Source organism: Brassica oleracea, chromosome C3, assembly GCF_000695525.1.
Source record: "Brassica oleracea var. oleracea cultivar TO1000 chromosome C3, BOL, whole genome shotgun sequence".
Lineage (NCBI taxonomy): Eukaryota > Viridiplantae > Streptophyta > Magnoliopsida > Brassicales > Brassicaceae > Brassica > Brassica oleracea.
The window spans coordinates 31,268,242-31,280,687 of NC_027750.1; the positions used below are offsets into that span (position 1 = coordinate 31,268,242).

General features: G+C 35.1%; 2 protein-coding genes across 2 annotated transcripts; one reads left to right on the forward strand and one right to left on the reverse strand.

Annotated features, from left to right (window-relative positions):
- Nucleotides 1–3,372: 3,372 nt before the first annotated feature.
- Nucleotides 3,373–4,674, forward strand: LOC106332623 (vacuolar iron transporter homolog 2.1). The gene is made up of 2 exons (XM_013771105.1): nt 3,373–3,729; nt 4,237–4,674. The coding sequence occupies exons 1-2, from the start codon at nt 3,373–3,375 to the stop codon at nt 4,537–4,539; spliced, it is 660 nt and encodes a 219-aa protein (XP_013626559.1). The 3' UTR covers nt 4,540–4,674.
- A 4,802-nt stretch (nt 4,675–9,476) lies between these two features.
- On the reverse strand, nt 9,477–11,860 carry LOC106330371 (glutathione S-transferase T3-like). Its single transcript, XM_013768845.1, has 2 exons — nt 11,779–11,860; nt 9,477–9,985 (listed from the first exon to the last, which is right to left on the reverse strand). The coding sequence occupies exons 1-2, from the start codon at nt 11,858–11,860 to the stop codon at nt 9,477–9,479; spliced, it is 591 nt and encodes a 196-aa protein (XP_013624299.1).
- Nucleotides 11,861–12,446: the final 586 nt, after the last annotated feature.

The following is a 12,446-nucleotide window of genomic DNA, read 5'->3' on the forward strand; positions in this document are numbered from 1 at the left end:
TACCAAAAACGCGTTTTCCCGCCAAAACCGCAAAAACGCGTTTTCCCGCCAAAACCGCAAAAACGAGTTTTCCCTCCAAAATCGCAAAAATGCGTTTTCCCGCCAAAATCGTAAAAACGTGGTTTCCTCCAAAACCGCAAAAACGTGTTTTCTCGCAAAAAACGTGTTTTTCCGCCAAAACCGGAAAATATCGTTTTCCCGCCAGAACCGAAAAATCTTGTTTTCCGCCAAAACATAAAAAATGTGTTTTCTCGCTAAAACCGAAAAAACTTGTTTTTCCGCCCAAACCGCAAAAAAAAACTCGTTAATTTTGAAATAATTCTAATGTAAATATATTAAACTAAATAATTAAATGTAATATAGTTAAAAGTAATATTAAACATATGATTAAATCAACACAAGGATATTTTGGTAATTTCTTTACTAAACTCATTTGAATAGGAATGAAAATAAAAAAAACAAACATAAGATCCATTTAGATGATTCATCTAGATGAGCTATGTAGATGGACAAACAAACAATCACAAAAATCTGAATAGATCATTTGAATAGATCATACAAATGAATCATTTGGATGGAGATGGCAAATGGTGAAACAAACAGCCCCTTAAGCTATAATATAAACTCATTTGTCTTTAATTAGTTAGTAGCACTCTGAACTATGATTGGAAATTTGTATTGAACATGATGTTATTATTAACAGAGTTATATTATAATTTTCAAAATCTTATTATTGAACATGCATATCATATAATTTATTATATCATATATATATACATAAAAGAAAAATAAGAAACAACTTTTGACACCGTAAGCTTCTGTTTTCATTGTCATACTTCATAAATAACCACAACTTTGTTGTAAGCTTATGCGGCCCAACTCACATCGATGAAGACGTAGCTATTATTCAACACTTCGTCCTCTCTGTTAGCTCATGTGATATGCACTCTCTGTTCTGCAGCTGCACATGCATAGTTGGTCCTCTCTATTACGTGAAAGTTTCTGTGCACGTCCTTGATCCTTTTGTTCACCATGCTTACACCAGCTTCAATAACCATAATTTTTGTTCGAGAAGCAACTCCTGAGGAGTTACAAAAATGTTTTTCTCATTGAAGCTCAGACTAATGGTGTTTCAGCTAGCTAACTTAATACATAGAGCTAGATGAGATATTGTGGCCTTTCTTATAACAACAAACTGTTTCTGTGACACATATATTTAAAAACCCAGAGTTTGAAATACGTATGGTCTTCAGCAGTTTTAGTCTTCAATACAGTTAGATCGTCAGGGCTCATACCTTTCAAAGGCTTTGTGCTTAAGTTCATTGTTACAGGCCTTACGTCAATATATTTTCTTCGTCAAGTGCGTAAAAGATGCCTACATTATCAAGGTTCCACTGGAAAATTCACGAAGACATGTCTATAATCAGGAGAACACTACACTATGCATATTTCAATTCGATGATTTTTACCCACTTTCAATAGGAGACATACTCAAAAGACCTCCTTTGCTAAAATCTTCAAAAAAGAAACTTGCAACAAAAGTTTCCACATCTTGCAACTCAAATCCTACACAAATGGCATTGGAAGGTGTTCTAACCGAATCCTCATCGCATTATAAGTGTCCTGCACGACTCTAACGTTTGGACCATCTTGACACTTCCCCCATGCATTTGCAAGCCACAGCGGAGCTTTCCCTGCCTGTCATTGCTTTCTGAAACTCATCCAACAACACAAATCTACCGTCTTAATGTCTGGCCATGATTAACAATTGAGGGAATGACGGTCGATGCGGCAGAGCTAGCTTCGACTATTCACCAGTGTTCTTGCAGTGCATCTTCCTCGAGCTTATTAGGAATCAGGGACTCTTGGATTCTATGACGGGTTGCTGCTCCATATTCTGGATGTAAGGGCTCAAGAATCGGTGTAGCCTTGTTTCTGTAAAACTCATGTCAACATCCTTTCCTTTGCCACAATCACTACTAAGAAAATTATTCAGAGTCCAGTTCAGTCATCATCTTCATGGCTTTAGCTTTGCCTTCTTTTCTCCCTCCGTTTCTTCAACAGCTTCTCCTCTGTTTTCAACCGATCCAGTTGCTTAAACAGAATCCATGTTGCTTCCTGCGTGATTAAAAAATCATAAGATTCAACCACGAAAGTCAATTTACATAAGAGAGCATCATCAATTATTTATCATCAGTAGATAATAAGGACTCTCCATTCACATTTTAATTCAAATTGTCTTCTAATATCAGCACCTCTCATATTCAAGATTATCAGTTTAATTCAAATTGTGTACTAATATCAGTCCCACTCATAAAGCATATAGAGAGAAATGCATGCGAGATTTTATTAAGAAAAGGAACATTTTTAGCTCATGAGATTAGGTTAAAATATAAATAAAATGGACCATGAGATGATGTTTGCAATGACATAGCACTCAAAATGATGTTAGCAATGACATGGACATGAAAATAATTATTTTCTACATTTCTAATAAAAAAGTAAAACATAAACAAAATACAAAATGTTGTTCTGTTTCTGTTGCTTTTTATTACCACGAGTTATTAAATTTCTAATCCTAGAGAGTTTAGCTTTGTTAACCGAAAAAGAATCCTGGAGAGTTACGTACGATATATGGTAAGATTTAATTCAGACGTTTAGTGTACAGATTTTTACTAGATAAAATATTCTTTTTATTTCATAATTGTTAACAAAAACATATAAATTAGTATATTAACTATAAAAGTATTTAAACTGTTCGTGTAATATATTAATCCTCAGACGCCTTCTGAGCCCTACGACAGGAATAATGGGATTATCTAGCAAGATCCAGCAAATAGGTCACGTTTAAACCATTATGGTTACTCTGTTAATCGAAAACCATTGTCAATTTAACAAACAAACAGAACCCCAATGATACTTAGTCACGACAATCAGGTGAAACATTAATTCAAATAGAAATTAACAATCATAATATTGAAGAGATACACCATCCACTCATTTCACCAACAATATTGTTTATCACGAATTGACGACAATGGCACTGTTGGGTGGCTATTTAAATCCATCCACCTCTATTTCCACTCTAAAGCAGTATAGTGTCCAACGTTACCGCTTCCACCACTACTACCACCATTCTCTCACTTCTCTTGTATACGTATATTATTAGGTAACAAAAGTAACAACTAACTAATAAAAAAATATTCCCACTCTTATTTACTATTTAAGGCGTGAGCTCTCCACACTCTTAAGTGCACAAAAAAAAATTAATAAACAAATTTTCCTTCTCTTATTTTCTATTTAAGGCGTGAGCTCTCCACAAGCCTTCTCATAGAACAAAGTTTAAGTACTACTTAGTAAGAATTACACACCATGGCTTCCAACTTTGAGCTTTCAGAAAGAAGCAGCCCAAAACAACATAGAATCAGTCCTAGAGCCGATAAGGAGGAGGTGGACTACATGCAGAGAGCTCAGTGGCTAAGAGCTGCCTTGCTCGGAGCCAACGATGGTCTGGTCACAGTCGCGTCTCTCATGATGGGTGTTGGTTCTATCAAAGAAGACGTAAAAGCAATGTTGCTTGTTGGTTTTGCCGGCCTTGTAGCAGGTGCGTGCAGTATGGCCATTGGAGAGTTTGTGTCTGTGTGCACACAAAGGGATATTGAAACTGCTCAGATGAAGAGAGCTAGTGAGACTAAGACATCACTACCAGCAATCGACGAACAATATGAGGTAAAGTGTATACACAGTAACCATGTGGTTTCTAAACACTTAAACCTTAACTACAACATAAATAAAAAATTGATATTACGTATTTCCCATAAAAATAAACCGAAAGATTGGTAATCCGTCACTATTGTTTTGTATCTGAAAAATGCATCCCAATCTATAGTATAAATCTTGCTTCAATATGTGTAAGATTGATATATATTTGTTGTTTTTTTCCAACCCAAAGCCGCATCATTTTTTTTTAAATACCATGAGGTTCGTAAGCCAAAACCGCAGCATTATGTTAAACAAAATATGTTTGCGTTTGAATTTTCACCGTCTACATATATTCTGAAAATATTTGTGTTCGCAAAAAGTATTTATTTTTTTGACATATGAATGCTAGCTAATATATAAATTGGCATTTTTGAACACTTGAAACTAACATTTTATATATATAAGAGATACCAATAGGTTATGGGATGATATACTGGGACCTTAATGACATGACATATGTAAACTTAATGGCAGGAGGAGAAGAAAGAGCGGCTTCCAAATCCAGGACAAGCAGCACTGGCATCAGCGTTAGCATTTTCAGTGGGAGCAGCAATGCCGCTTCTTGCAGCTGTATTCATAGAGAATCATAAGGTAAGAATGGCGGTGGTAGCGATTGTGGCCACCCTGGCATTATTGGTGTTTGGAGTGACCGGTGCGGTCCTGGGAAAAACAAGTGTGTTCAAGTCAAGCGTTAGGGTGGTGATTGGTGGTTGGATGGCTATGGCTCTTACCTTTGGTCTTACCAAGTTCATTGGTTCGGAAGCCATGCAAATCTAGACACTCTTTCGGTGATCATCTTGTTTTCATGCATCTCAATTAATAATGTTTGTATCATATAAGCACACTATCTCACCTCAACTATGTATGAAATGTAAAATACATCACAATAAACACCAAAAAAGGTTAAATAAATGGTTTTGTTAATTAATCGATCTTTCATTTGACGGTTTACTTATTTTAAGTGATAACTAGATCTCGATCTGCGCAACCGCGCGGGTTTTTGTTTTCATTTATTTTTATATAAACATTTTGTTTTCAATTCTAAATTGGTATATATTATAATATATATGTGTCTATCAATTTTTAAAACATAATAAGTTTACGGTATATTTTTTTATTAAATAAATTGTTTCAAACTTTCACATGTATTTGTATCTTCTTCTATATATATATTTTCGGATTATTATTTCATTATTAAAATCGTAACTATATATATAAAGATTAGTAAAATATTGTTTTATTGTCATATTCAAAGATATTGTAACATTTCACAAATTTAAAAAGTTTTTTAAAAATTAAAATTTTCGCTTCAGAGATTTATATTATCGAGTAAATAATTAAACATTTAGTTTTTGTTTAATTTTTAAAATAAACAATATAGTTTAAAATTTATTTTCATTGGTTTAAGGTAGTAAATATTAATCATAATATGATTTTTGTTATTTAAAAAAATATTTATAATTTTAAAAGTTAACATCGACAAATATTTAAATAATTAACATATGGAGGTATAGTATTACAACATTAAATCATATCTATTTAATTTATACTATCTATAAATCCAATGAATCATCTATTGTTTAAATCGAATTACTGATAGCCCAATAAAAAGTTCTGGTAGGCTCAAAATTTAAATGATAAGATTAGATATTAAATGTAACATGATTTTATAAAAATAGGTCCATTAGATCCATTTTAAAAAAAATCACACATGAATCAAGGTTGTGACTTCTAGGTATTGTGATTTTTGTTTTAATATATAAGACTAGTATCATCACTCTGTGCATAGCACGGGGCAGATTTTGTTTACACTAAAATTATTTTGTTTTAATCAAATTCAAGTGTTCTGAAAAATATAATTTTTATTTTAATATTAAAAAATTGAAACACAAATAAAATATAAAAATCAAACTTTTATTGACATTTTTTGTTTGAAAGTTTTCTTAGAATCTGAAGTCTTTTATAAAGATCAATTAGATAAATACATGGTTAAAGAAAACACATTCTGGATTTTTTTGGTTGACTTTGTATTTTGAGATACTTCTCCATCGCCTCTTTTTGTAGTCAACACCAACTTTGAAATTCCAATGGTAACACAAAAACAGATATACAATAGACTCTTAACAAATTTTTTAAATAGTTGAATATTAGTGTTATAAAAAAACTTATTTGTAAAAATAGTTAAAGCATAACAAACCAAGACACTTGAGAATGGAAGTTCGTGGGTGATGGGTTTTTTTCCAGCAACCGTTGCCTACAGTTATTTTTAACTTTTAACACTTTTGTAAAAATATAATTACATGTGTCAAAATTTGATTAATTAGGTGACTTGTGCTTGCTTTAGTGTATACGGTGATACCTAGAAGTCAGCAGGGAAACGTCTCCTTTACTAATCAGGGTACTCATTAAAGCACTGAAAAATATCCAAACGCAACTATAAGAACTGGTTACTGGTTATAGTGTTATTTAAAGTACTAGCCTATCTAAACTCGAGACTAGTGTAAGATGGGTGTGGTGTGGGTAAAATAGCAACAATTTCCATGAATTCTGATATTGTTCGATCTACGTACCCCACACAGTACTCCACTGGGAGCCTTTGAAAGAAAAAATATGCAAGTAGTACGTATTATAATGGTCACGGATCTACTCATGCAAGCAACTAACTTTTGAATTTTATCCAAAACGGGAGTGGAACAACTGTTTAATTATTAAAAGAGTGTTGGTTTTGTACTCCATATATATCTAAAAGTTAGACTGCTCTAAGACTCGTTAACTATCCATTAATGTTGGAATGCATAGGTTTACATCAACTATAATTTACTTAAGTAACTTTCGGTAGACATAACTAAAACCACCCTTGTAATTGTTCCACAAACCACTACACACAGTCGATACTCTACAATAAATCCGTCGAAAACTTTGAGCCATCCTCAAGAATGGACTGGAATGGTGATATTTTGTGGGCTTAGTTTTTCTCTTGTATGCACTTTGTGTGTCTTTGGATGAAACATATATCCTGCATTTTTGTGTCTTTGGATGAAAGTGGAACATTGAGAGAGTTAGGTCTGGCAACATGTATGTTCACATACCGACGTTTAATTCTCTTCCGTTTAGCACCTTTCTTTATGTTAGACTCAAGATACAGTTAAGGAGACGCTCCGAAAATATATAAACTTTAGTTGTTTGTTTGCTTTGCTCTAACTTTTGTGTTATAAAAATGAAATAGTGATGCAGTTATCGACTCTCTCACCATGAAGTTTGTACGATAGAAACAAATTCAATTCATGGCTTCTAGACCCATTTAGGGTCTCTTAATTTTTTTAATATTTTTAAGTAGTAAATGTGAGTTAAGAGACCTAGTTAAGAGATCCAACATTTATATATTCCAATGCAAGTCTCTTAATTAAAGATTCTTTAAAAAAGATTATTAAACATTTTTTTATTAAACTTAAATTTTTTTGATTAAATAAAACATAGTAAAACATATCATTTTAAACATAGATTTTTAAATAAAAATATTAAAACAAAGATTAGTAAAATAAACGATAATAATTTGAAAGAATCATCCGAACTCAGTTGTTGTCTTCATCACGTCCAAATTTAAGTCATACATGTTCAACCAAATCAACTTTCAGTTGTTGATTCATTTGTCTATCACGAATTATAGTTCGAACACCCATCATATTGGCGATATTTGTAGGGATATCTGTAGAATACGTGAGATCCACATGTGAACTTCCGTTGTCTTCTCCTTGTTGGAACTCTGAAACATCAAACTGAGTGTAGCCATCTCGTTTGTCTTCTACTACCATATTATGGAGTATGATACATGCTCTCATAATTTTCCCAATTTTGACTTTATCCCAAGAAAATGCTGGATTTTTTAACAATGGCAAAACGAGCTTGCAAGACTCCAAAAGCACGCTCGACATCTTTTCGGACAGCCTCTTGACGTTGAGCAAATAAAACTACTTTCGGCCCTTGTGATATTGGAATATATTGGATAAAAGTTGTCAATTTCGGATAAATACCATCAGTGAGATAGTAAACCAAATTATACTCTCTTCCATTGACAGAGTAAGTGACTTGCTGAGCTTGACCATTTATTATGTCATCAAAAACATGTGAACGATCAAGAACATTGATATCATTTAAGGTACCTGGAGGTCCAAAAAAAGCATTTCATATCCAGAGATCATATGAAGCAACCGCCTCTAAAACAATTGTTGGTTTACCCGAATCACGAGAATATTGCCCTTTCAAAGCTGTGAGACAATTCTTCCACTCCCAATGCATACAATCAATGCTTCCTATCATCCCGAGAAATCCACGATACTCTCCAATATCAAGTAGACGTTGAAGATCAACAAATATTGGTCTTCTTAGGTACTCATCACCGAACAAATAAATTATTCCTTCCAGAAAATTCTCCAAACACGACCGAGTTGTCGTTTCACCGAGCCTGAGGTATTCGTCGACCGTATCAGCCGCGGTACCATATGCCAAGACACAAATAGCTGCTATACACTTTTGGAGTGAAGAGAGACCAAACCTTCCAAGACCATTTTTCTTTTGGTGAAAGAATTGAACTTCGTTGGATAGTCGATCAACAATGTGCATGAACAATGGCTTGTTCATTCTAAAACGTCGTCAGAATAAATTTTCAGGACACGTTGGAGTTTCACTGAAATAATCATTCCATAAACGTACATGGCCTTCTTCACGGTTTCTTTCGATATAAGCTCGATTTTTTCTTTTTTCCTTTCTTGATCACCATATTGAATGGTAAAACTCTCAAGGGATTGATCAAAGTGTTGATCAAAGATATGATCAAATGTATCATTAATTGATCCCTCTAAATTGTTTTGAGAAGAAGAAGCCATATATGGTGATTAAAGGGAGAAGATGAGTAAAGAATGAGATTTTGGTGTTGTAAATATGAGTTAATGGTGATTAAAGATAGAAGAAGACTAAAGCGATCAATTGATCATGCTCTTGTGGTTTTGTAAGTTTGGATTGTAGTATAGAAGATATAAGAAGACTAAAGCGACAAGAGAATCAGAATCATGAAACTTTGGTGTTTTGAATAAAATGAGTGAATGATGTTGTGAATAAAACTTTCGTGTTTATCAACTTCATATAGAAGTCTAACTCTTTACAAGTCCATGACAAATTGTAAACAAGAGTGGCCCGTGACAGAAGAAGTTACAACTCCGTGACTGATAATACAACAAGAGTTCAAAACAAGAGTGGTCCGTGACACAAGTGTTTACAAGTCTGTGACACAAGTCTTTACAAAATTGTCACTACAAAACAAAGACAAGACTACAATGACCTACTCCGTGAATGAGAAGAAGACAAGCGTTTGAATGACCTACTCCGTGAATCTTCCACTCCCAATGCTACACTCTTTTTGACCTGAAGTAGAACAATGCAAAAACATGAGAACATGAGAAGAAGACAGCATTTACAACAAAAGGAAACACAAGCATGTACAATAAAACATGAGAACAAGAGACTTATATCATCAATACGCCGAACAATGCAACATGAAACATAACCAGTACAATAAAACTAGAAGATGACCAAGACAAAACATGAAACTTAAACGAAGCTTCTTCTTAAACAACTAAAACAGAACAAGAACATAACCAAGACAAACATACCAGAACATCTCAAACACAACAAGAACATGACCGAGAGTTTCACTTAAACTAATAAGACATCAACTCATTAATGGGCTTCTTCTTCAGAGCTTCTTCATAATCAGCTAGCGGTTCTTGTTTTGCAACGAGACTGTCAAGCAGCTTCATCTTGGAGAGCCTTTCTTTCATTGCCGAATCCTCCTTCTTGATGCTCCACATAGTCTGAAAGTCAGACAGCTCCTTCCCCTCAACCATCGTCTTCTTACCCCGGGCTTTTGCTGCCTTAACCCCCGGGGGACGAATGGTTCCTTCATCATCTACAACAGTATCAGCTTGAAAGCTTGCTGAATCAAAGCCGTCCTCACACTTCCTCTTTTTGGAGTTTCCTTTCTTTTTGGCCGTCAAAAGCTCACACCACTTCTGGTCATTGCGGAGCTCCTTCCAAGCATGTTCAAGGGTGATCTTCTTCTTATGGTTGTTGAAGAAGATTTTGTGGGCTAGTTTGAGAAAATCATTCTCATTTTGACCACTACTCTTCTCTATAGTTGCAGCTTCGTACGCTCCACAAAACTTGCAAACTAAATCATTGATCTTGTGCCAACGTTGCTTACAGTGAGATACTCTTCTCTATAGTTGCAGCTTCGTACGCTCCACAAAACTTTGATATCTTGTATAATTACATGATTTTAGCCATTAATTCTTGTACATTTTGATCATATAGATTAAGAATTAGGCATCTTTAGAGTCCATACTGCATTTATTGTCCTTATTAGGTGTTGGAGTGTGCCATGGAGTGATTTGAGATGTTTGGGAGCATTGTGATCCAAAAAGGGGTGAAAGATGAGCATGGATGGAGGCCTTAGAGAAATCTTATGTTGCTAAGATTTTATGGAAACACAACAAATTGAGTTAGATTTCTAGTGGAAGTGGTTTCAAGTCATTTGGTGATGTAATGAAGGAGTTATGATCAATTTACTAGAGGCATATCCATCCGGGTCGAGCATCGTAAAGTGACCTTCCAGAGCGACACCATAAGGTAGCTCCCAACCCAGAGCGACCACCAAAGTGACCCACCTACGTCACTCGCCTTTTCATCACTTTGGAGGCAAAAACAATAGGCCTGGAGCGACTTCCCGGAGCGACACTACGAAGTCTCTACGCGTCATTTACTCGGTCGAAACTTATGATTTTCCATGGACCTTTTGGTCATTTGTCTTGACGTTTTACACTTTCTAAACCTAAGTTTAAGTACCTTTTGTAAAAAAAGGAGGCCAATCATCTTTTATCTTGGAGAAAACCACCAAAAACCTATTGAAAAAGTTCATCTCTTTGATTCATTTGATCATATGTTTTCCTGTCGATTTCTAATCTATTATTTGTATTTCTCTACATGATTAATCTGAAATCCAATATGGTTTTAAGAGGAATCATGAAGAGTAGTGAGTAATCCACTCTTGAATTCATGGGTTAGGGAGATTAAGGGTGATTAGGCTAGATCTAGGATCTTATCGTGTAGATCCTTCTTATTCCTTGATAGTAGAGTATTCATAATGCATCTTCTAAGTTGGTCACTCAAAAGTTGATCAATAGACATTTTCCACCTAAAAGGTGTTTGATGAAATGCCTGAGACAACTCTCCTAGGCTTTTAGTATACTTTGTCAAAGACATTTGTTGTTAAAGGTGCTAAAATAGCTAATAGACTTGTTAGTAATGATTTCTTTCATATTATTCAACCAAAGACATTTGATGTTTGANNTTTGATGTTTGAAATATGTTAGTAAATGAACATTCATCTAGACATAGAGTTTGTTTAAGATTGTGTCTAAGCTTAAGGTTGATATTTTGATTGATCATTTGCCATCCTTAGTTCGAAACTTGATCACCCAAGGTCTAATTCCTATACCCATGAGTTCTCTTTTATCATAACCAAAGAAACTCACTTCTTTTATTGTTTTATTGTTCTGTTATTGCATTCTATTATTAGTATTAGTTTTAAACCATCCAAATTATCGGTTGCACTTAGATTAAGTACGTACTTGCATTCTCGGTGCATTGAATCCCTTAGAATTGGTTCGATAATCTTTTATACTACAACATTTATCTTAGGAGACTTGAAAACTCTTAACAGCAAATTGGCGCCGTTACCGAATTCTGAGTAGATTTCAACATTGAGATTTAGTCACTTGCTAGAGACTAAGTCATTTTTATTTTCTTTTGTTACTGATTCTCCTTCTTCACCTCCCTTTAACTTTCAGGTGTATGAACTTGAGGAGCAGGGGTCCATCAAACCTAGTTCCAAGAGTTGCAGACATCAGAGCTTTAGAAAGAGAGTGTGCTAGAGCGAGAAGAGAAGAAGAGCAACAGGCTCACTTGCATAGATTGGATAATGATATGGCAGATCAACCGCAAGGGCTAGAACACCCACAGCGAGCAGCTCGACCCATTGGCACATATGACCGCCCCAACATTCATGGTCATAGACTGGGAATCCGAGCACCGGCTGTGGCAGCTAACAACTTTGAGATCAAATCAGGACTCCTCAACGTGATCGAGAACAACAAGTATCAAGTCTTGGCTTTAGAGGACCCATTTGATCACTTGGACAGGTTCGACAGCTACTGTGGGTTGTCAAAAACCAATGGTGTGTCAGAGGACGCCTTAAAGCTCAAGTTATTCCCTTTCTCTTTGGGGGATAAGGCACGTCAGTGGGAGAAGTCTCTACCCAGCGACTCTATCACCACCTGGGATGACTGCAAGAAAGCATTTTTGGAGAAGTTCTTCTCTACTTCAAGAACTGCTAAGCTGAGAAATGAGATTTCCAGCTTTCAACAGAAGAACTTGGAAGGATTCAGTGAAGCCTGGGAGAGATTCAAGGGCTACCAAGCTCAATGCCCACACCATGGTTTCTCTAAGGACAGCTTGCTGAGCACATTCTACAGGGGTGCTCTTCCTAAGTACATAGCCAAATTAGATACAACTAGCAATGGGTATTTCTTGGGAAGAACTGAGGAAGATGCAGAGGAGCTGGTTGACAACAT